Below are 26,445 nucleotides of genomic sequence, written 5' to 3'. Positions count from 1 at the left end.
TGACTGGTGTGGTCTGTATCACTTCACTTAAAATCAGAATTTAAATTCAACAAACTTTCTAAATGTAAATTGGATCCAGGAACGTAATTTGATATCCGGACACTAATTAGATAGTTTATAAAGAACGCATTCAAAAAAAAAAAAGAAAAAGAAAAGAAGGGAACAAACCATTAGCAGACAAAAATGTCAGATTTAAACACACTAATTAGATAGTTTATAAAGAACGCATTCAAAAAAAAAAGAAAAAAAAAAGAAGGGAACAAACCATTAGCAGACAAAAATGTCAGATTTAAACAGATACACATTTGTATGATAAAAGAAATCTGGTCCCAGATCCTATATCATATTAAGAATTAGATATTGTTGTCAATTTCAGAGAAAAATACGTTTTCACAGTAGCTTTACTTCCAATAACAGATTTTTATTCCAAAACTGTATCAAAAAATGTGTAAAGATCAACATATGTCCACTAAAAATGTTCAAAAACTAATGACAATTGATTTGTCGTGAAATAACATACCAGAGATCATTTTAAGATTTCTAGATTTTTATTTTATCAACATGTTCCCCTCATATCAATTAATTGGAAAATCTTCCTGCATTAAAAAGTATTGACGAGCCTCTGAAATGTCGAATCAGAGTCGACCTTTATAGTGAGTGTTGTCGTAATACAGTCAATATGAATGTGAAAAAGACGTCATATTACTACATTTTTTTGTACAATGTGATAGAGAAAGCGTTCATTTAGAGTTTATGAGCAGTGCATGTTATACAAATATCCAGTTAGGATGCTTACCTAGATTTTGAAATATGAGAAAACTCTAAATATTTCTCAATAATTTATTGCAATCGAGTCTGAATGGCATCAAACCTGATATGATTTCGTCTACACCCATTTGATAAAGTGGTACTTGGACGGATCGATTGGTATAATGCCGGTAGACGTATGGTTGAAGGATAACGGTAACGGTATTTCGATAATTTCAGCAACTCCCCCACATATCTTTGTCGCAATCTGGAAGAAAAGGCCAAAACAAAATTACCCATACAATTAATCATACTTGGACCTATTAGGCACGAAGCTAGAAAATGAAAGAAATTTGAAGGTGCTTTATCGATTATATTGTCTTCTTTTAACCTTTAACTACTAAAGTTGTCAAATGTGTACAGTGCAAAATTTATCGCGGTAAGCTTTTAACTACAAAGGTCGTCAAATGTGTACAGTGCAAAATTTTATCGCGGTACACTTTTAACTACAAAAGTTGTCAAATTGTATCATGAAAAAATGTATCGCGGTGCACTTTTAACTACAAAAGTTGTCAAATGTGTACAGTGCAAATTTTATCACGGTACTCTTTAAACTACAAAAGTTGTCAAATGTGTACCGTGCAAAATTTAATCGTGGTGCATTTTTAACTACAAAAGTTGTCAAATGTTGTCATGCAAAAAATTATCGCGGTGCACTTTAACAGTGACTGCAGTCAAAGGTGCACCATACAAAAGTGTAACGCGTTACATTTTTAAGTATAAAGTGTTTAAAGTGACCGACAGATATCGGCCTTCGTACGTTTCCAGTCAAAGATGTAGAGTAATACGTCATGATGTTGTCTTGTTATTTTCCGCCATTGTATCTCCTCTGTTTACTTCCATTAATCAACACTGACATAAAACCATTATTTGCCGACTATCTTGACGCACACTCCAGATCACATCAAACTAATGTCGATAATTTCCATAAATATCTGAAGGAATACGCGCGACTTTTGAAAAAAAAGAAAGAAAATGGTTTCTTTGAAAATATATGGTGGCATATTTCTGCCATCGAGTTGCCGACTTACGACTTAGATATGTCGACATATTTCTGAGTAGATGTCGACATCATACAAAAATATGCCGACATAAACCGAAAAATATGTCGACTTAATAGTTTACTTACCGAGATAATATTGCCGTGATAATTATCTAGGAAGTCGATGGCAGAAATATGCGTATTATAAATATGCCACCGTGCGATATAAAGCCGAGTTTCCGACTTCCTAGATAATTATCATGGTGTTATTATCTCGGCAATTAAGCTAATACGTCGGCACATTTATCGAATTATGTCGACATATTTGTTTATAATGTTGAGATCTTCTCGGAAATATGTCGACATCTTTAAGTCGTTAATCGGCAACTCGATGGCAGAAATAAAATATAACTAATTAATCCTAATTATTAATTGATAATTAGTTTTACCTTGAACCCGGTGTGTTGGGCGTTGCATCCAACGAATATCCCAGCGAATGCCGGAAAATTATCGCTTCCGTAGGTGTGTCCTCCAGTAAATGTCCCAACGGGCATGTATAAATGGCTGTCCATGTTCAGACAGCTGTGCAGAACCTGTTGGACACCATTCAATTATGTATGTTATTTTATTGTTTCTCGCTATAAAAACGATGGAGACGAAATGAAATGATTATTTTAATTAAAAAGTATGAGATTATCTGTAGTGTCTCGACTTTTTGTGCTTTATTTAGAGTCACGAAAGTTGACATCGCGGATTAAAAAAACAAAAACAAAAAAAGAAAACAGAACATTTTTTTCTTTTTCTCAAGGCGCATCCATCAGTTGACTTATTTTTACGCCCCTACGGAATATGATATTTTTTGTCGAATTATCCACAATATGTCTATACCGAAAATAATGAATGCTTGATAGAGTATATACAGGCTAGAGCAATCTCCATATAATACCTCGATTCCTTCATGCCATAGCTGTATATCATTCGGAGCGTTACAGTGCTGCATTAGGAAACCCTCTGTCTCCGTCGTCCAATTATCTAGGCACGTGACCTTTGAAGTGGTGTCGATTTCTGCAAGCGCGTGCAAAACAGATAGTTTGTCGCAGGGATGAATTGTTGGTCCTGCGTGAAAATGACATTGTTTTATTTTCATTCAACTGACAGGTAAACCACAAAAAAAGAAAAAAAAAAAAACCAATGTTCTACACTAATTCGTCAGATTTAAGCATTATACACATCTGTTCAACCAATGACTGATTACGGAGATAGAAATCAGCAGTCCAGGTTTCCGATCTTTGATTTCATCTTCGGGTATATCGTGTGCAGGCTTAGTCGTTTTTTTACACACACCCTCCTCCCCTTTACTCTGCAGCAATACATAGGTCAATGCATATGGAAATTGTCGGCTTTAAAAACCCTTTAATTTGTCACGAATTTCCATATTTTTTTTATTATTTATGAAGCCCTTCGACTTGAAAAAGAAAATTGTATACGAAAATGGCAGTGCCAAAGCGTCGATATGATTGGTTATCCGACATCCTACCAAACAAACCAAAGAACGACGTTTTTCATTGGTCAGATTTCCATAGCCATTTTCTAAGGAAAAAAATCAGATTAATGGATCGGGTTTAAAAACGATATCGAAAAACGAAACACTTTTTTTGCCTGTACGCCCACATAATTGACCGGAGCGGTGAGAAGACAGATCGCATTGGACCGGCGAAGTAATGATTAAAACGGTTAAGTCCAACATAAATGTTCCCTATATAAACCTAGAGATGATAAAATACACGTTAAATCTTTCCCCTGGGGCCTATACTGACTCTCGAGGAGAACTTATATCACGACTTCCTGATAAGGTAGTGATGAATGGTATTTTAATTCACGAATGGTTTGGTTTGGTTTGGTTTATTTAGTTTAACGTCCTATTAACAGCTAAGGTCATTTAAGGACGGCCTGCCGTGCGTGCGACACGCATACGTGTGGTGAGTGCGTATGTGTGTTTTGGGAGGCTGCGGTATGTTCGTCTTAAGTCTCCTTGTGATAGGCCGGAACTTTTGCCGATTTGAAGTGCTACCTCACTGAAGCATTGCCGAAGACACCCAGCAGCACACCCCACCCGGTCAAATTATACTGGCAACGGGTGAACCAGTCGTCCCACTCCAAATATGCTGAGCGCTAAGCAGGAGTAGCAACTACCATTTTTAAAGACTCTGGTATGTCTCGGCTAGGGGACAGAACCCAAAGCCTTCCTCACAGCGGCGAATGCTCAACTAAAGGCCAAAAGTGAGGCATTGTCAAGGGAAACATTAGGAAGAAGAAAGTTATTAAGAAAGACGAGTAAAGATAAGATCCCAAATTTAGTCGCCTCTTACGATCATGCAATGGGGACAGCAGGTACAATTCTTACGCCCTACCTGCAGGGCAGTTCACGAATGGTACTTATAAACGAAATAGGAACAATTCTAAAATGTTACAGGAAATATAAATCCGAATAAGCTTTATGCACATACATAAATCAATATAAAAAGCTTAAAAGCATTTGCTTGGCCTTTTCAAATAACAGGCTATAGAAATAGGTATATCATTAAATATCAACAAAAAAGTACACCAAATCAGCACAATTAGTCATGCTTGATTGATACTATTTTCATGTGAATTAAACATTTGTCAAATTAAATGAAACATTTAAGAAATTAAAAAGTAAATGATAATTTCTATGCTTAAAAAAGACAACAAAAGCTATTAATATTAATAAGACGTATGAATGAATGAATCTGTTAAAAGAGTGAAAACGTTGCGATCTATTGAGTATAAGCCCCCAAGTAAGAGGGCAAGGGTTGGTATTATAAACGTTTGATTAGTATTTTTTTAGAGAATTAAATATCTATGTGCTGAATTTTACCTAGTTTGTCTTACTATACTGTTAGTTTTCCGTATCATTTTTACACATTGGGCAGATATTTCACTTTGAAACGGAAAGTTTGTCTTTCTATACTGTTAATTTTCCGTATCATTTTTACACATTGGGCATATATTTCACTTCGAAGCGGGTAAAAATGGTGAACCCCCCTCAAAAAAAAAAAAAAATAAAATAAATATATATATATTGATAATATAGAAGTTTAGGACTGTATTTGTATTAGGAGTAAGTCGATTAGACTACATTGACTACATTGACTACGTTGACTATCAAGGTTATCCCTATGTTATCATGCCAGTTTAATGATACTCACTGTGGTATTAATTTGTTTAGCGGAATTATTTATTTATTACTAAATGGTTGTTTATCTAAGGGACCATTTACATTTGATAACTATGTGATAGATATGGCTGGAGGGAGTTTTGTCGGTAGGGATTGGCCCGACCACTCGGACTACCTCTAGCCATACCTATACGTAATTAATTAAAGTTACACTACTAATGATTTTGTTTAACATCACGGCCATAATAACAAAGTGAGAGTGAAAGAGAATGAAAGATATTCGAATTGAGAGAGAGATAATAAAGTTACAATATATATGTATGTGTAACAATAATAATGATTTGTTTAACACCACGGTCATTATAACAACGTGAGAGTAAACGGGAATGAAAGAAGATGTTCAGATTGAGGGAGATAAGGAGAATTTAATTACAATATACAATGTATATATATATACCCAATGTATATGTGTGTGTGTGTTTGTGTGCGTGTGTATGTACTTTTGAAAGAGCACGACTGAATTATAAACGTCGAGTGTGGAAAATTGATGTAAAGACAAAAACAATAACAAAAACAAAAACCAACCCCCCCCCCCCCCCCCCCCCCCCCCAAAAAAAAGAAGAAAAAACAAAACAAAACAGGTAGACATGAAAATAATCGAAAATAAATAAGTATATAATTTATATACGATGATGAAATGGCTCTAAGCACCAAATAAGACATATTACGATAAAGCAATAGCAAACGTAGGTGCACTAAAAATCACATTTTTACTAATTAATGCTAACACTCTAACTTTTGCTTCTTAAAGAGTTTATTTGATTGTTAAGTTTGACCAAGCCAAACTGTCAATGAGCCAAAGCTGAGTAAAAAAAAAAAAAAAAAAAAATCAAGGTTATCCCTATGTGATCATGCCAGTTTAATGATACTCACTTGCAATTGGTGGACACTGACTGCTGTTACTGGTACAAACGGCCCTATCCCAAGTGAGGCCGCTACAATTATGACCCCCATACTGTGGTGTAGGATTATCACAGACACGTGTTCGGGTCCGGTGTCCTGTTCCACAACTAACCGAACATGAAGACCAGTTCGACCACACACCCCATCCTCCTTGTACTGTATTAAAAACCATAGGAAATAACTAAAAAAAGTGAGAGTTATCTCCCTTACAATTCACCTAGAATAATGTAAAGTACAAAGGAACATTGGAAGTAAAGCGAACTTTTGTTGTTGTAGCAATGTAAGGTTTAAAAATGTGTCTTTTAACACACGTTGATGTTGCTAATGTAATTACTTTTTAGGTATAAATTGCTGTCCACATTGACACACTGTGTATTATGACTTTATCCTGATCTCAATGACTCTCTCGTTCATGCGCAACCGTCCTCATATGACCCTTGTTGTTGTGCGTGAAACCCCGTATAAACTGTATCAATATAAATAACAAATTGTACATTTAATAATTAGAGGAAATTACTTACTTGTGCAATTGCTACTAGTACAAGCTTCTGTGTCCCAGTTATGGCCATGGCAACTATGACCTCCATGTTGTGGTGTAGGATTATCACAGACACGTGTTCGGGTCCGGTGTCCTGTACCACAACTAACCGAACATGAAGACCAGTTCGACCACGCACTCCATCCTCCTTGTACTGTATCAACAACAGATAATATTTACTTGAAATAGTGAGAGTTACCAAACTTACATCCCTTCTTGACCTAGAATAACGTTAAATCCAAAGCGAACATTGGAAGAAAAGCGAACATGAAGATAGCCGAATAAATGTAAGGTTTGAAAAATGGTTGCCCTAAAACAAATTGATGTTTTTGTCGTTATTAGTTTGAGGTAAAAACTGTTGCCCACATTGACACACTCATAATATTGAATTTATCCTGATGTCAATGACTCTTCCGTACATGCGCAACCGTCCTCATAGGACCCTTGTTGTTGTGCGTGAAACCCCGTATAAACTGTATCAATATAAATAACAAATTGTACATTTAATGATAAGAGGAAATTACTTACTTGTGCAATTGCTAATAATACAGGTTTCTTTGTCCCAGTGGTGGCCATGACAACCATGACCACCATATCCTGGTGAAGGATTATCACAGACACGCGTTCGATTCCGGTGTCCTGTACCACAACTAACCGAACATAAAGACCAGATCGACCACGCACCCCATCCTCCTTGTACTGAATTAAGAATTATTAACCTCAAGCTGTCAGAGTGATCTCCCTTAGAATCTACATCGCAAGTGTTAAATGATGAGTCTTTAAATGACTTTAAGGTTATGTTTTGCAAGATGATGCTACGTTGATATAAGAAGAATTTCTATTGCCGATAACATTACCTAGTATCATATCATATTGCTTCTCCAATCGCAAACTTAAGAGTTCTTCACTTAATGATGTGCCCTTTTTGTCTCATAGACCTAATATTTTTTATAAGGTTGCCCGCTAGTCTCGACGGATCCCTTGCGACCTTCATCAAGTGATCCTGTTTCTTGTGAAGATACACAAACAAGCAACCGGTTCATTTTTTCTCCAATCAATTTCCCTGGCGTTTCTTTTACTACCGTATCAGTTCTGATAAATCAATTCCGTGGCTATAACCTCCTCTAATGCAAAAGGTACAAATACTGGTATATTCCCTTATCATCTGTTTTCTGTTCTATTTGTTCTGCAATTTTTTCCGACTCCAGATTTTGAAAGGAACAGTTACCAACTTCCCATACCGTAATGGTGGTGATATTGAAAAACGTGAAAAAAACATCTTTAAATTTCATTTTCTATCAACAAAATTCTTGATTGCTGGAAATATTTACTTGGACAATGACCGCTGGTGCACGCTTCTGTCTCTGAATTGATGCCATGACATCTGTGCCCTCCATGTTGTGGAATAGGGTTGTTGCAGACTCGGGTCCGTCTTCGATGCCCTGGACCACAATGTGACGAACACACCGACCAAGTCGACCACGCACCCCAACCGCCATTCACTGTGCGTGAAATTAAATGTAAATTGTATTGAATTGAAATTCTACATGGATACATAATTAAGCGGCAATTTTATTGTCGTGGATCTTGGCTGAAAACTTTGGTTTAAACTGTATTTTATTTGGTTATAACAATGGTACATACAAATAATACAAATATAAGGATACAGAAACAAGTACTTGGTACTTATATCAATCCGTCTCCTGATGTAGATATAGGGTATGGACCGATATTGACAAAATAAATAACACATATGCCATATATATTTATTTATATATGTGTAAAATGTGCATGGAAGAGAAAGAGAACGGGTACAGGGGTCGGGTTGGGGATTACTGGGTGGCATCGGGGTTGGCTTCAAAAATGCAAGAATGGAACAAACACTTGTTGTTTACCATCCGAGTTCATAATAAAAATGTACTTACACTATATGCTATAAGTATTGGGACTGTACATGTATTTCTGTAAATATTTACTATTAGTATATAGTAAAACAATACAAACACAAAATCTTAACGAAATCTGCGCCATACAAAGTGTATATAAGTATCGTGACGATAAATAGGATTTCTAGCATAAAGACAATGGTAATTTCAGAAACGTTTATATTGAATGATGAAACTAACACAATCAAAAATAACTTCGTTGAACTGAACAGGGAATTCCATGGAGTAAAAGGTTAACATTATAGTTAGGAGGAAAGCGATTAAAACATTGAAGTCTAAGATGCCGGTAATTAGCACAATGAAGGAGGAAGTGTTCAGTAGTTTCAGTAGACAGATTACACGAACACATAGGGCTATCAACTAAGTTTCGAGCGAACAGATGAGTATTCAATGAGCTGCAAATCATTCTTAGACGTGCATGATGGATCTGGTCGTGTCTGCTTCATCAGTGGTAATAGTGCTGAGGAACAGAATGAGCAGAAAGAGTGTCGGAGTTAAGAAAAAAAATTAAGTTAGTTATGGACGGATTGGATTTGATGTTTTCAGGAAAGTGTGTTCCATAAATCAACAGACGAGGGTATAAAATAATCTTTATAGGGTTTTGTTCGACAGTTTATTTGACAGAAATTATTAGCTCTTCTTGTGTTATGAGTATGCATATCAGATTGACGAGCAGGTAGGAAGTTATTCAGATAAGGAGGGCACTGACCAGGAACAATCCTGTGGAATTGAATAATTTTATGCTTTCTCCTGCGGGCACTAAGGGGGTCCCAACCGGTTTCTAAATAAAGTCTAGCGTGGCTTATGAGTTTAGTCACAATTCTAGCTGCTTCTAGCTGTATATTTTCAAGAATCTGGTTTTTGCCTAGAGTTAGGTTGTCCCATACAATATCACTATATTCTAATAAGGGTCTAATGAAAGTATAATAAATAGTTTGAAGAGACTTCCTGTCAATACTAAATTTGAGGTTTCTAAGTAAACTAATGTTTTTAGAGGCTTAACTAGTTATATATTGGATATCAGGCCAACTCCCGTTAGCAGATATTGATACACCGAGGTGTTTATGGCACGCTACTTCAGTTAGCTAAATGTTATTCATGATCAGGGGTGGATGGATATGTTTGTCAAGTTTCTTACTTACAGGCATAATAACAGTTTTGTTAGGATTAAAATTTACAAGGCATGTTTGAGACCACTCATGAATTTTGGTTAGATCGTTATTTAACAGATTTTTGGCCAGACCCGTCGACTCCACTTCGACATATAACGACGTATCGTCAGCAAATAGTTTTATATTACAATGGATGTCATGAACGATATCATTTATGAAAATTAAAAATAGTAATGGTCCTAAAATTGATCCCTGGGGAACTCCCGCTGTGATATATGCTAAATAAGATTGTTTACCATTTATAACAACACGTTGACAACGATTGTTTAAGTAATCCGTGAACCAAGTAAAAAGATTTCCTGTGATAACGATATTATTTTAGAAAGAAGGCCTCGATGCCAAACCCGGTCAAAGGCCTTGCTCATATCACAAAATACCATTCTGATTTCTTTACCTTTATCCAAAGCGGAGAAGATATCATTAGCAATAGATATGAGTTGATTAATAGTGGAGTCGCCGGATCTGAAACCAGCCTGACAGGGTGTTAGTAGGGACTTGTCAACGAGATAGTTGTAAACATATTTATATACACATCGTTCCATCATTTTACCAACAATTGACACTAGTGATATAGGTCGATAATTATTTAAAGTAGATCGGTCATCTTTTTTATATACTGGTGTAACATTAGCAATTTTTCAAGATGATGGGAATATACATGCAGTGAGCGTAAGGTTAAATACTGCTTGTACAGGATAGCTTAAATATCGACAGCTTCCTTAATCAAACGTGGACTTACAAGGTCGGGACCAGAGGCTTTCTTCGTGTCGAGGGAATGTATAGCATAGCATCAAGAACGTCCTGGCGAGATATTACAATATCAGAAAGTATATGTGTATGAGACTGGTTTAATACAGGAGGGTCAATGTAAGTGTCATCAATAGTAGATTGTGAATTGTGAAGAGAAAAAAGTGTTGAAAGCGTTTGCCTTATTCAGGTCGTCATGTAAAATATCGTTATTGTCAGAAATAGGAGGAATGTCGCTTTTCCTTTTGGAATTGGACATAAAACTATTGTCAATTTTCCACCATTCCTTAGCATCAGTATTATTACTATGGTTAAGTTTATCACAGAGTTTGTTAAAATAATTTCGTTGGAATTGCGAATGGTGTTGATACATGTATTTCAAAATTTTCTAAATTTGGCCCAATCGTCTATTTTACCAGATTTCTTTGCTTTCCGATGAAAATATTTTCTTTTACGAATCAATTTCCTTATAGTGTTGTTTAGCCATACAGGAGCGTTGCTTCTTACAGTTATAAGCTTATTTGGTATACATTCTCTAGCCGTCTTAAGTATAATGTCAGTTAGTAAATCAGTACTTTTTTCTACGTCATGAATGTGGAGAATGCTGTCCCAGTCAATTTTAGAAAGTTTGTCTCTGTAGTCGTCGTAGTCACCAATGTCATAAAGCCAGATATAACGTTGAAATACGATTGGACTGGTTTGGAAATATTGAGGCTGCCATAAACAGGACAATGATATCTAATGGGCTGGTCTAGGAAGCTTTCGCCGACATGACAGAAGTTTATAAGGGACGGATCATTAGCACATACAATATCTAGAAGGGAAGAAGAAGATTCGGTAAAGAAGGTAGGGCTGTCAACACTCTGGTTAAGGTTGTATGTAGTAAGTAGATTGCGAAGGTGAACAGAGTGGTTGTTATTGTTTAATAAGTTTGCATTGAAGTCGCCGGTTATGACAATATTAGGTATTCCAGTATTGAAAGCAAGTTCAATAGAATGAGAGATATGGTCCCAAGAAGAAACGGGTTCATCAGGGGGTCTATAAAATGTCCCATATAGAATTATTTTTCCTGATATGTTAAGTTGCACCCACACGCACTCAACTGAAGGTAATTCTAGGTCTGATCGACGCTTGGATATTATACTGTTACTGATATATACCGAAACTCCTCCTCCTTGTCTATGCGGTCTACAATAGCAGTAAGGGGGAGTAAAACCAGGAAAGTCATAAACGGAAGTTACCTCATCAGGGCTAAGCCATGTTTCGGTAAAGGATAGGAAACCAACCTTGTAGAGTTCGCTGAAGACTGAAGAGTATATCAATTTTTTGCTTGATACTTTGAACGTTAAGGTGAACAAAAGAATACTTGGCGTCGTCAAACAACGTTGTAAAATTAGAGGAGCATGAGGAAAGGGATGATAATTCGGAATCACTAGGCCCAGGATTACTTTCGATGTCTCCAGAGAGAAGGAATATTAATGTTATACACATGGTAGTGGAAAGAGAAATGACGCTCTTCACTTTGTAAGGTACATGCCTAAATCGGGTATCAAAGTCATGTCTAAGCTGAATTGACGCATGTAACATAACGTTCAATAAATGTGAAAAGCTTATGATACAATTAATACAAGTAAAATATCCACAAGTACAGACCCGGTCATGTATGTATAGTTACATGATCTATGATAGTAACGGTTATGAAAAGTACCTATCTGGACACAGTAAAGATAAGGACATACAGGCATTCAAGTTACAGAGGTTAACCATAGTAGGAAACTTAATATTCGTGTCCGGATATGGTATAATTGGAAGCCATCGATAAGATCAAAAACATGGTAACACAACATAAAATAGGTTGCAGTGTGCTTTTTCACGTGGGTAGTGGGGAAGGGGAGGTAACAGTGTAAGGAAAGTAAAGAGGTAGGACAGCGGAAGAGAAGGGTGATAGGGTGAACTAATTCGATGGGTAATATTTCCATCGTATATCTTGGGAAGGGTTGAGTAGGTACAAGGATAATGTTTTCAATTGATATACAAATATTTCAAAGTTTTATACACTTATTTGTATCCTGGGGTTGAATGTACATATTATGCACACAAATAATAAAAACTAAAATGCATTATTTAAATGTGAATGTACATGAAATTGTACAACATAATAATATGTATGTATACACGCATGTTTTAGATCTATAATTTCACGTTCATGTCTATTATATATATATGTTTATGTACAAACGTTCGCATACACAATGCTTGCAGATACAGTATACTACGTTGTCATGTGAATACTGTTAATTAATAGTAACGTTATCATTCAATGCTTACAACCACACATACATACAGCATGTATATAGGACACGACCAAATGTAAGCTTCCTTTTGAATGTGACATATGAAGCTAGCCTAAAAAATTACCGATCTAGCTAGCCATTGGCGAGATAAACCGAAGGATTCGTGGCGAGCTCCACAGATCGACACGAAATGCAAAGATCTAGTGATCAAGAATATGACGTCATGTAATTGACCTAGGCGTGACGTCACAATCGGAGCAAATTGTCCTGGACAACAGACCAATAATGTGATAAATATATGACATGAGTATGTTGTTTTCCAGACCGTTTAGGACTACACGGACTCTTAACAGTTATCAATTTCGTCTTGATCTTTACGTGATATTTAAACATTTTGCAGTAGCACACTTGCAAACATATATCATGTTTGCAATTTAAGTATACGAGGTGCGCAAGACAGATGTATATGATTTGCTATGTATTAACATAAGACATATACGAATACGTACATGCATTATGTTAGCTAACTCTGAAGTATGATATATTTCTACGTCCTGAACATAATATTTATTAAGAATTTATGTGAAATATACCAAATTACAAAGGGATATTTGGAGTTTACGATATCGAGGTGCATAAAAGGATTGGGAGGATGAGAATTTATCTTTAGTAGTATTTGCACATAATTGAACATCAGTAATATATGATTTCGTACATTTTTCTTACATCTGTATGATATGGCCTTTAAACAAATCCTGATGATAATAATAAATCGGTTTATACGTAACATAATGGTAAGTACGCATATACATAGGTTTACAATTGCAAGCTTAAGATACGTTTGCAAAAAATATGTATTTACTTGTTGTTGGATACATAAATTGAATATCGGAGTATCAAATTGCATGAATATGAACAGCTTTTTGCTACTTCATGAATGTACAAAAGCCATGAGCACATCCTGTTTGTAAAATAAACAAGATATTAAGAGGCATGTAAGTTTACGAGGTATGCAATCAAGATAGAAAAAGAAGGAAAAAAAACCGTTTCCTGTAAGCTTGAATTTGAATTGGATATTTATGAAATTCAACTTTCGCATATTTTACTTTGTATATTCTGTAAAATGGAGACATGTACAAAAAATAATGCGTGTATGACAATACAATTTGTGAATGGCTGTCAGTTGGGAAGACAATATATATATATAGAATTGGCTACATAGATTGAGTAGAATACGTTCATTACATCTGTAGTATAACCTATAAGCACTATATATATCAGATATCAGACAAAAACGAGACATGGACTGAAGAAAGGGCACACAGGGCCCGTGTTTATATATAGGCATACATCACCGTCGGGACGTTGGGATGCTGAAAACTTTCCGTTAAGTCTTTATTGTGCTAATTATTTCTACGAGAAATATTTCTGGTGCGCCATTTCATCATGACGCTAACGAATTTAAAAATTGTTTTAAACTTTAAACTTTGGACGCCAAAACAATTTGCTCGTTAAAAGGAGTTCTAATAGCAGAATACCAATAAGATAACGAAATCATTATTCTGCCTGAAAATCCATCAATGAAGGCACTGTATACTCCTCGTATTTATTTTTTCTTCTTATAGAACTGTCTGTAGCTATGACGCGTAAGGGAAAAGCATTGGTAATCCAGTATGCATTAAAACATGAGTATCTTATGATATTGAGAAAGACAGCACTTCGGTCGCTGCTGTGTAAAGTCTATACACGACTTTCGTACTAGTAATGCTCCACTTCGCTTTCAAATTCAATTTTTTGGAAGTCTGAAGTTAAGTGAAATACTAATACAAATGCGATTTCTTTCGGTGTATGACTTTAAAAAGTTATTTCCTGAATTCTTATTAATTCAGTTTATCTATTATTGCGATATTGAATTCATAAAGTTTCCACAACAGTACATTTTTATCACTTTTATCAATCATGGACCTTTGATATCTACAATTTATGAATATGAACAATAATTTTCATTGGAAAATTTTCATTAAAAAAAAAGACAATAAATAAATAAAAAAAAAATAGATAAATGCACTTGTAAATGTAAATCATATATTGTTTACATTTAAAAAGCTACATATAACCTTGTAATATATATCAGTGTATAGTTCTATAAAACAAACCAAGAAAAATATCAACAGAAGTCGCAATGCGAGGTCGATATTTTGCAAATTAATAAAACTATTTATCAGTCGAAATGTATTCTAGTTTTATTACGAAATGGTCATCTTTATTTAGGAACAATTAAATAAATGGATGTAAGTAAAAGATGAAAAAATTTGAATGTAAGTACAGTAACAGATGAAAACAAAAACACAAATGCACTTACAGCGACTACTGTTGAAGCTTGGTTTAGTTTAGTTAGGTATTGTTTAACACCCTTCAAACAGTTAAGGTCATTTAAGGATGACCTCCTCTGTGTGCGTGATCCCATCGTGAGCTGTAAGCGTGTGTATTTTGAGAGACAGTGGTATTTTTGTGTTTGTCTAGTTTTGATATCCCAATACGGATTCCGTCTTTGTATTTCTACCTCACTGAAGCATACTGCCGAAGACACAGGGTAAGGCACTCTACCGGGTCACATTACTAAAGAAAGCATCATGGTTTAAATGATTTACAATCGAAACGGTTAACTTGTGCGTTTTTGTTTTACATTTCGAATTTCAGAGGTATCGCTATTCTATGTTGCAATTGCCTGGGCAATATTGATAGTTGATTGACAATACCAAGGGAAAGTACAATGTATTTAAGATGATATTTTAGAAGCACTTAACCAACCGGCATTTTTCAAGCTTTCGTTACAAGATCAGTCAATGGAACCTTAACTATGAATAACGTAACATTAGTTTGATCAATCTGAAAGCATTGACTACAGCAACATAATAGACAACAAATGTCTGCCTCCATATGATGGATGGAACTCACTGAGAAGTGTTTTATTCAGGCTAGGGCATGCCAAGTTGTTGTTTACTCATAGAACAATGTTATTTCAGTACTTGACCAATTTACATTGTATATATGATATATTATTAACCTTATAAAGCACCATATATAATAAATAAGATAACTTTTAAAAATTAATGTCATGTATAATGTAGATAAATAGTGGATTAACGTTACTCATTGAATAAATAACAACTTGGTCTGTCATAGCAGGCAATACAGTGCTGTTACCAGGAATCTCACAAACAGAATTTTACAATAACTATGACAATTGAGTGCTGAAACAAAGGATTTCACACACTGGATTTTCCACTAACCAGGGGAAATTGAGTTCTAGAGCCAAGGATTGCACACACAGAATTTAACACTTACAAGGGGAATTGAGTTGTGGAGCCAAGGATTGCACACACGGAATTCTACTTAAAAGGGTAATTGAGTTGTGGAGCCAAGGATTGCACACATAGAATTTAACACTTACAAGGGGAATTGAGTGGTGGAGCCAAGGATTGCACACACAGAATTTTACACTTACAAGGGGAATTGAGTTGTGGAGCCAAGGATTGCACACACAGAATTTTACACTTACAAGGGGAATTGAGTTGTGGAGCCAAGGATTGCACACACAGAATTTAACACTTACAAGGGGAATTGAGCTGTGGAGCCAAGGATTGCACACACGGAATTCTACTTAAAAGGGTAATTGAGTTGTGGAGCCAAGGATTGCACACACAGAATTTAACACTTACAAGGGGAATTGAGTTGTGGAGCCAAGGATTGCACACACAGAATTTTACACTTACAAGGGGAATTGAGTTGTGGAGCCAAGGATTGCACACACAGAATTTTACACTTACAAGGGGAATTGAGTTGTGGAGCCAAGGATTGCACACACAGAATTTAACACTTACAAGGGGAATTGAGTTGTGGAGCCAAGGATTGCACACACGGAATTCTACTTAAAAGGGTAATTGAGTTGTGGAGCCAAGGATTGCACACACAGAATTTTACGCTTACAAGGGGAATTGAGTTGTGGAGCCAAGGATTGCACACACAGAATTTTACACTTACAAGGGGAATTGAGTTGTGGAGCCAATGATTGCACACACAGAATTTAACACTTACAAAGGGAATTGAGTTGTGGAGCCAAGGATTGCACACACGGAATTTAACACTTACAAGGGGAATTGAGTTGTGGAGCCAAGGATTGCACACACAGAATTTTACACTTACAAGGGGAATTGAGTGGTGGAGCCAAGGATTGCACACACGGAATTCTACTTACAAGGGGAATTGAGTTGTGGAGCCAAGGATTGCACACACAGGATTTTACACTTACCAGAGGAATTGAGTTGTGGAACCAAGGATTGCACAAACAGAATTCTACACTTACCAAAGGAATTGAGTTGTGGAGCCAAGGATTGCACACAGAATTTTACACTTACCAAAGGAATTGAGTTGTGGAGCCAAGGATTGCACACACAGAATTTTACACTTACAAGGGGAATTGAGTTGTGGAGCCAAGGATTGCACACACAGAATTTTACACTTACAAGGGGAATTGAGTGGTGGAGCCAAGGATTGCACACACATAAGTTTACACTTACCAAAGGAATTGAGTTGTGGAGCCAAGGATTGCACACACAGAATTTTACACTTACAAGGGGAATTGAGTTGTGGAGCCAAGGATTGCACACACAGGATTTTACACTTACCAGAGGAATTGAGTTGTGGAACCAAGGATTGCACAAACAGAATTCTACACTTACCAAAGGAATTGAGTTGTGGAGCCAAGGATTGCACACAGAATTTTACACTTACCAAAGGAATTGAGTTGTGGAGCCAAGGATTGCACACACAGAATTTTACACTTACAAGGGGTATTGAGTTGTGGAGCCAAGGATTGCACACACAGAATTTTACACTTACAAGGGGAATTGAGTTGTGGAGCCAAGGATTGCACACGCAGGATTTTACATTTACCAAAGGAATTGAGTTGTGAAGCTGAGTATCTAACACAGAGGGTTGTACACTTACCAGAGTAATTGAATTGTGGAGCCAAGGATTGCACACACAGGATTTTACATTTACCAAGGAAATGAGTTGTGAAGCTGAGTATCTAACACAGAGGGTTTTACACTTACCAGAGTAATTGAATTGTGGAGCCAAGGATTGCACACACAGGATTTTACATTTACCAAAGGAATTGAGTTGTGAAGCTGAGTATCTAACACAAAGCGTTTTACACTTACCAGAGTAATTGAATTGTGGAGCCAAGGATTGCACACACAGGATTTTACACTTAACAGAGGAATTGAGTTGTGAAGCCAAGGTTTCACACACAAGATTTTTACACTTACCAGAGGAATTGAGTTGTGAAGCAAAGTATCTAACACAGAGGGTTTTACACTTACCATGGAATTGAGTTATGGAGCCAAGGATTTAATACAGAGGGGTGTTCACTAACCTGTACACTGGTCTCCGGTACAATGTTCGAATGCCGCATTGTGTCCATGACAGTAATGCCCCCCATGTTGTGGAGTAGGATTGTCGCAGACACGTGTACGGTTCCGATGACCGGATCCACAGCTAACAGAACATGGGGACCAGCTAGACCAGGTACCCCATCCTCCATTCACATCTAGGTTAACAGTCGGGCATTATTACTCAATACATATTTTGAAAAAGATTAGTTACACTCCCTACGTACACACACATTTCTGATTACTATTTATAACATTCGCCAAAAGTTTAAGAAAATATCAAGAAACAAAATTTAATTAAACAAATATTACAGATATTTCTATGATAAAAAAATTCCTTATCTCCTTATCAATACAAATTAAATGCACAGTGCTAATAGTACAGCGAATGTGTGATTTGGTCACTGGAGCAAAATTGACCCGATATGTTGATAATACTACATTACGGCAATGAATAACTACAACACGATTGGTTTGGTTTGGAATTTTGTTGTCGGACTAACGTTTTTCACATGCCCCTTGGCATTTTTTATTTGCAGAAAAATCACATGTTCCACTTGTATCTATACACATGATTAAAAATATTGCAAAATTTTAAAGTTTAAAACTAGATCGCCAAGATAAGAAATGGCCGGATGTAATCGTCAGCGTAAAGTGATTAGTAGGCGAAGTAGGTGAAGCACGCGACGCTAAACTTCATCGGGAAATTAAGTGATCAAAGTGATTTAACTTCAATGAGGCGGAGTGAAGTTTAACTGTAAATATTGCAGGATGAATGTTACAATACTATCGGGGCACATCGATCGCTTTCTCGATATTGTAAACACACCAGCTCTTACAATACCTGATATCGGCATTACGAGGGCTGATTGATAAGTTGTGAGCCTCGAATTGAAGGAGGTACTCAAGGATGTTCTTTTTAAGTCCTACTACTCTACCTATATCGGCCGTGTACACAAGGCCTGGTCTCATTTGGTTAGTTTATATCGGCGAGGTAGCACTCTAAAGCAAACAAGTCAAGGCTTTTGCAAAATGGACAAAATCGGTTAGGGTTAGGGTCAATGAGTCTGTCATTGCCATGGCTTCCATTCACGATTGTGGCCTTAAATTAATTGAGAACCTGATCTCGCTCAATCAGCCTTTCATCTATTTCCAAAACTGAAAACAGCTATTCCAGGCACCCTATCTTTAACCATATCCCTTTCTGAACAGCCAAGGAAAGGAGTTATATAGAACAAAGTGACAGTGAGGCCCTTAAACACCGCTGGCAAAAGTGTATTGATACTGAAGGGAATTGTGTTGAAAAATAATACAATATGTCCGGCAAAAATTCAAATCCTTCAATATGAGGCTCACAATCAATCAGCCCTCGTGCAATCAATATTAAGATATTGCTGAGGAACCTCATTATTTCGATATTACATCGGCAACGAGCTCAATTCGTGTAATGGTACCTCGGTATCCCGATATCACAATGATTGAATCCTCATAACTGGTATATTATACTACTCAGTAAATATTACAATATTACCTTTATTGTGCGTTGAACCTTGTCATCCTGATTTTTCTATATCATAGTACTCGGTAAATATTAGCTTACTTGTTATGGGACCTCGATCCTGATTTTTCTATATAATATTACTCAGTAAATATAAGACTACCTGTTCTGGGACTTCTTGATCCCGATTGTTCTATTTGATATTACTCAGTAAATATTAGCCTACTTGTCGTTGTACCTCTTGATATACCAGCAAATTAATTTAAATTTACTTGTGGTGTTGCATGGTTGTGTGTTGCATTGTTGAACATCCTCTGGCATGTGTTGCTGGGGACAGTTTGATATACAGTGTCGGTATTGGTTTCCACCACCACAATTTACGTCACACGTCGACCATTCCGAATATACTGAAAAAAAGTCAATTACCATTCTTTTCAGGCAGGTATCAAAATCAAATTGAAAATCAAGGGAAAAAGTAATAGGTAATTTAAGTAATCCAACTAATGTATTCAGTAGACAGATCATATTAACCTCAATGGTATTAACCCAGAGCACAAGCTTTTTCAATTTCATCCAGGTACCTTGGTCTTTCCATGCAACATTCAAAACAGGGATAGCCTACAACCAGCCCGTATGCCTTAACAACCTTTTGACCCCGGTTTCATTTGTAATCATTCAACAAACGACATTTCCCCCTAAAGTTTCCCATAGAAAATAATTACATAATTACAGGAAAGCGTTTTTCTCTTAAATTAAATGTTGCGCTGCAAATTTCCTTTAAGTTAATGTTGATAAATCTGGGACCTAATATCTTTTCTCTTTTTTTTTCTTATTACCCAACCAACAGTGTTTACCTGATATACATACATCGAAGGGTTTCAAAAAGATGCAATATGATGGCGGATATATGAAGATTTTCTAGCTTTTATGGAAATAGAATAATGGTTTGTCCGATGAAAAGTTCGAGAAGAACAATGTGTGGTAATACTGGTACGCATGGCATTATTTGGACTTATGTGGCGGTATCATTCAATTCCTTTCTACAGCGTCAACGACAGAAATGCTTATGTTGCCTCGATATGGCTGCCGTGTTACAAAGTAAACATTGTGATGCATAATCCTTTTTTTTGGTTCGGAAAGGGAATGCGAAGTCAAATTGGTATTCAAATCCGTCAGGCTAAAGAGTTGGTACTCGGAATGAAATATAGTCTACGAGGAATGCTAAAATGAAATCGGGCATGAAGGAGAATAATATAATACTTGCCAATCGGACCGGCGGTCGAATGCACTGGAGCCGGCGTCGTGCAACAATGGGACACACAGATTGAGCAATCTAAATAGGAAAAACCTCTTGCGGTCACGTGTTTTGATCAAAATTCTATAAGAAATAGGTGGTTTATAACAGAACGCACTAAGTCATTAATTGTCAATATCGGTCTTTAATTGACTAAGTTAATTACGATAAACATTAACCTATTGCACAGTATGGAAAACGAACGAGACTCCCGACATCAGTCGCTTACCTCCTTTGTTTTATACAAAATTACGTAAGTAACTCTGGGATGAACGACTTGATAAACATAATTTAATTCCCCATCCTTTTAATATCATGTAATCTATTGGTGGTTATAACAAACTAAAGATCTCCCTTCCTTCTCAATTAACTCTTAGGACATACAGAGAGCCGACGGGACATGAAACTAATTAAGAATATAAATATGTTTTTTTTAATCGTCATACGATCTTATAAAACCATTATTCACTCTTTAGAAGAAACATAATTTCACTGCTTAAACAAATTTCCTTATGTGAAATTTGCATATACCAGTTCGTGAATTTCAAAAGGATATTTCACCTACAGCTTTATCTTGTCCTACTTCATCAACATTCCTTAAAACTTCCTTAACTTAATTGTTTCATTTAAAAGAAGTTTTGGATTAAAGGAAAACATCTTAGTAAAGAAAAAAACCCTTAAAAAAAAGTTTACAAATGTCCTTATGTTAAGGTATATCGAGGAAACTGTGGCCTGGTGTTAAAAAAAACCTCACCATGAACGTTGTGATGATGCCAAGGACAGCAGTGGTCGGTGCAATGACTATCACAATGGTGCTTTCCGGTAACTAGGGTTACTGCTGATAGCAGCAACAAACAAAGCGACAGGAGCATTTTTGTGTTGGTTAAGATGACAGATATCACTGAAATGTAGAAAAATATGATGTCGAGTTGGAAAAAAAGTCATAAGAAAACAAAACCAATGACACAAAAGCTTCCATCTTCGTGTCGAAGAGGGGAAAGCAAGGGCGAAATGCTTTATATCCATGAAGAAAATCAAATGTGATACTATTTCCCCGGGCCAGTTCATCTACTTAAATCAAGTACATTGTATCTATAAAGTTTATGTCTGAATTTCAATCAACATGCGGGGTGTATTAACAGTATGTATAGTACTTTATATAGATTCAAACAGAAACTCATTATATGTATATGATTATGTATAAGATTAACGCATTATTTCCAATAGTAGCTATCAGAGACATCAGGTCGAAATTCATGCAATACTCGACTAGGGAAAACAACACCTGTGATTGTCAGATTGTGTGTAGAATCTGATACAGAGCTCAGGGGCGTAGACCGCATGATTTCCTGAGTGACAGAACAGGGAAAGTATCACTCCAATCTTAGATGGTATTGCTATAGTCATGATAAGCGATGACAATAATGAATAGGTTACTGGGAGGGGAGCAATGATCAGGTACATTTGCTGTCGCACGTGCCTTGTAAGTTATATGTAAAGAGGCAGGGCGGAATGAAAGTTGATTTACTTAAGTACACGGGATATTAGGTATTAGAGGGAGAAAGCAAAAGGTGAGGAGAGAGAACAAGAGGAGAACACTGGAGGAGAGGGAGCTCACCCTGACGGGTAAGGGAGAGCTCCCTTGGGGAAAACACGAAAGGGAGAGGGGAGAATAGAGGACACGCGGGGGTGAGGGGACAGATACCACTGGTCATGGGAGACGGAGAGAGTAAAAGGAGTGGGGAGAGCCGATGTATAACCATCGGGGAGAATTGATGAACTGTATACAAAAGTAAACACAACGTAATAAACTATTGTAAACCATATGGTGCCATTGTGTTTCATCGCACTGCGCTGAGGATGAACCAAGTGATTGTGATTGAGAACAATTGAGTTATGGCGTTGATTTGGCACTTTATTACACTTGATTTTAATTACGGTGGGTCCTTATACTGAGTGTCAGATAAATTGCGAATCAATCACAGAAATTAATTTGAATTGAAGATATCATACAAATTCATGCTAAGAAATAGGTACAAATAACGCAAATACTTAAAACACAAATTAACGAAGAACAGAGCTTAACCTATGTTAAATATAACAATTAAACGCTTGTTTGGTTGCACGTAACGTCAATGCAATCTATAAATATTCATTGCACCCTATGTCAAAAAGATTGCATATATAAATTGACAATAAATATGATCTAACTTGTGGTTAATTAACTTAAGTGCTACATTCGATGGTGAAACTGACTTAAAGACATCATAAACTCAACGTTACGATTGCCTCCATGACACTGAATCATTTTGGTCCTTTCAGTTCCTCATTCACCTCTGCAATTAAGGTTACTTTTTCCGTCCCCGAGCCATTCCACAATAAAGTCAATAGTGTAAACTTTAACAATATCCCTATGTATAGGAATCGTGATAGATGTGCAAGCGACATTACATCTCAGTTATTCAAATGACACTTTACAATAGGACCTTAGTTGTCCATTTCAGGTAAGCACCGTTCTTGCATGGCCTAAATAGTGTTTACATGACCTTAATCAGTACCAACCAACCGACGTACTATCCGTTCATTGCTGTGGCCCAAAACATGTATAGAAAGGCGTTTTTATAGTGTGTTTAAACATTTCCCCATTTTATTGATACAAGCACGTTTTTGTTATAAGTAGTAAATAGTTTTGCTGAACTTACCCCGTAATGCCAATCCCTTCCACTTCACGTACGTCTAAACTGTGTATCCTTATCTATGGTCAGATATCGTCTGCAGTCATCTAGTGTCATTTTATATACGTGTGTACTCAGTGCCATATCTTTGTCCCCAAGCCAGTGCAAAGTGTATATGGTGGCTTGAAATGATTTATTTTTAGAAGTTATGAACTTTCCATTACCTTAATTTGACACTAAAGCAGAAATTGATTATTCATAGCAATTGCATTATGTTGTTACGTAGCGTTAGGAAGATATGTTTTCCCTGTCATCAACTGTAAGATCATTTCAGTTCTGTGGACAAGATTGATGACATAAGAACTAATACATCGAAGATTGAATATAAAATATTTTTATGCAGATGCAACGACATTAAACTAACAAGAATTGAAAGCCAAACATAAATGAATAAAACAAAAAATGAAAGAAACGCCTGGGAGTCTTTGTGAATAAGACGCCATGCAATTATGACTCATCGCATTAAACAAAGATATACGGAGGCCACGCAGATCACCTCCAAAGAAACGTGAAGGCAGTGCGTTATACGTCATAATCTTATCATGACCTACTTTCAATCTGAACTTTTATTCACAAAGTCTATTTTTGTATTAGTTATGATTTTTTTTTTGAAATCATGATCGCATAAAAGTTGTTTACTTCCTGTATTGTTTTAACAACTGCTGACAAGCTAAAATCAATTAAAAGTTGCTCGATATATAGACCGAAATATAAGAATGAACACTCAATACTCAGGGATTTACGCAAGAAGGAAACATTATGCGTTCGAAAACCACAACTATTTATATATTATTTCACTTTTTAAGAAAGCAAAGAAGATACTAATGCTATTTCTTGCTGAATTTTGTTATTTTGCTAAGGGCGTCAAACTCCGTATACCAGTAAATACTTCCATTTTTATTGATTTCCCTTATGTCTCCGTGCTTATCTGACACCCATTGTTATTTAAGAGACTAATATCCCATTTTATAGTATTGTGTTACGATTAGTATATATATATATATATATATAGATATTTTTTTTTTTTTTTGGTCAAATTTTCATTTTATTTAAGTCTGATTAGCATCACAAATAAATAACAACATAAAATATGGCTGATTCTAATCATGGACTTTGTTTCAGTATTTCAGATTTTGTATTCCCAGTTTTGATAAAGAATCACAAGAGGATTAAAACAGTAACGGGCAGCTATATTTTCTAAAACTTTCCCCCATCTATCCTTCCAATATCAAAGACAACATAAGTTATTTATAATTAGATACCAAACAAACAGGAAAACTTAAAGTTGTGATAACGAGCTTAACAGGACAACACAACAATTATACATAGACCTATATATAGGACATGATAATATAAGACAAATATATTGGAACTCGTCTGCATTCAGAAAACAGCTTTGCCTAAAGTAATGACAAATATTCAATTTGTGTTTTAAGTGTTTTGTGTAATTGCATGAATCAGTTTACATTATCAACAAGGGTCAACATAATGACACCATCAATTCAAACTCACAATCATTTAAATGAGGATAAAGTTTAATCGGTGGGCTCATCTGAGAAATTTAATGTCTTAATCATTTACTTTTTAATTTTCTTTCTTTTCGTATCTTAAGTGTGAGAGTGAGCTTGCAATTAGTTCATAAAAAAATCATTCCAAAATATCTCTTCATGAAATAAGTTAAGAGAAGCGTTTTCAGTCTGATATTCCCTTATGTTCTAATTACTGTCCAATGTTCAATTTAAATAACTGAACTTGGGAATTGTCTTCACTTGATAGAAGTTATGTGTTGTAGAAAGGTTAATTTTAAGTTACAATAAAGGTGAATTAATTTTGATAACAATAAACTTCATTCAATCTAACAGGAATTATCTCTAAGAAATAATATCTAATATAATATCTTATAGAGTAGAAATATTTACCATTACAACAATGAGACAATTTATTACTTAGAACCTTTGAAGACTAAACATTTCATTACCTTGCATTTTTTATGTAAACAATACTTCTTTGTCTTCATGTATTTTTGTGTATTGATGTTTTTGGAATGAAAATAAAAAGATTTCTAAATGAAAAAAAAAGTATAAACATAAATATAGATTTGATCGGACAAAAAGTGAGACAATGGCATTCCGGAAGACTGAGCGTCCTCTGCCACATCGACGACATCCGCGGTACACATCTTGGTCAAATGCGGTTGTATACCGGTAACATACATTAAACAGTATTCGATATTCGTTTTTCATGACATTGAATAAGCTTTTCTTACTTTGTAACTCCTAGATCTTAGTTTTTTTCTATGTACTATAAGTATAGATCATAATTAAAATCGAAATCAGAATATCAAAGAACAAAGAAAAGCTTTCAATATTGTACTATTTCAACAATTTCACTAGTGATTACGCTTTGATTTTCCCTTTCTGCATAGTAGTATGCAAACTGCTATTTTTATTTGACATATGCCATCATAGTATACCTTAAAAAGAAACGAGTTGTAACCGAAAACAGCTGATGCTTTTTGCTTTCTGCATTTGTTGTAAATTATCCATAAAGTTACATTGAACAGCAGAAATAAAGTTATATGTTATAAGTTAAACTACTGAATTAAGATAAAATAACGACATATACATACGTATATGTGATTTGGACATGTGTTTTATAAATAATAGAAGGGTTTGTCGAGCGTGCAATCTGCTGTTTACAAATGCTAGCTAATTACACAAAAAACAATTAAAGAGTTTCTTTATCATTTATTAGAGTTTTATTTAACACCACAGAACTATACTTTTTATGAAAGATACACCTTCGCTGAATTGT

At 35.7% G+C, this 26,445-nt stretch overlaps 1 protein-coding gene across 2 annotated transcripts; it reads right to left on the bottom strand.

Moving 5' to 3' along the window:
• Window positions 1-826: 826 nt before the first annotated feature.
• LOC117317602 (hemicentin-1-like) lies at window positions 827-23,677 on the bottom strand. Of its 2 annotated transcripts, XM_033872449.1 has the most exons (12): window positions 23,599-23,677; window positions 21,651-21,797; window positions 20,867-20,935; window positions 19,875-20,009; window positions 18,089-18,262; window positions 7,821-7,991; window positions 7,018-7,188; window positions 6,473-6,643; window positions 5,922-6,107; window positions 2,736-2,905; window positions 2,239-2,382; window positions 827-1,015 (listed from the first exon to the last, which is right to left on the bottom strand). In XM_033872449.1, the coding sequence occupies exons 2-12, from the start codon at window positions 21,766-21,768 to the stop codon at window positions 887-889; spliced, it is 1,638 nt and encodes a 545-aa protein (XP_033728340.1). In that variant the 5' UTR covers window positions 21,769-21,797; window positions 23,599-23,677; the 3' UTR covers window positions 827-886. The 2 variants fall into 2 exon arrangements, with proteins under 2 accessions (XP_033728340.1, XP_033728342.1); XM_033872451.1 differs by lacking the exon at window positions 7,018-7,188 and having other exon boundaries at window positions 23,599-23,676.
• Between the last annotated feature and the right edge of the window lie 2,768 nt (window positions 23,678-26,445).

Source organism: Pecten maximus, chromosome 19, assembly GCF_902652985.1.
Source record: "Pecten maximus chromosome 19, xPecMax1.1, whole genome shotgun sequence".
In the NCBI taxonomy this organism is placed as follows: Eukaryota; Metazoa; Mollusca; class Bivalvia; order Pectinida; family Pectinidae; genus Pecten; species Pecten maximus.
The sequence above is the reverse complement of the archived record's forward strand: the minus strand, read 5'-3'. Positions and strand labels throughout refer to the sequence as shown.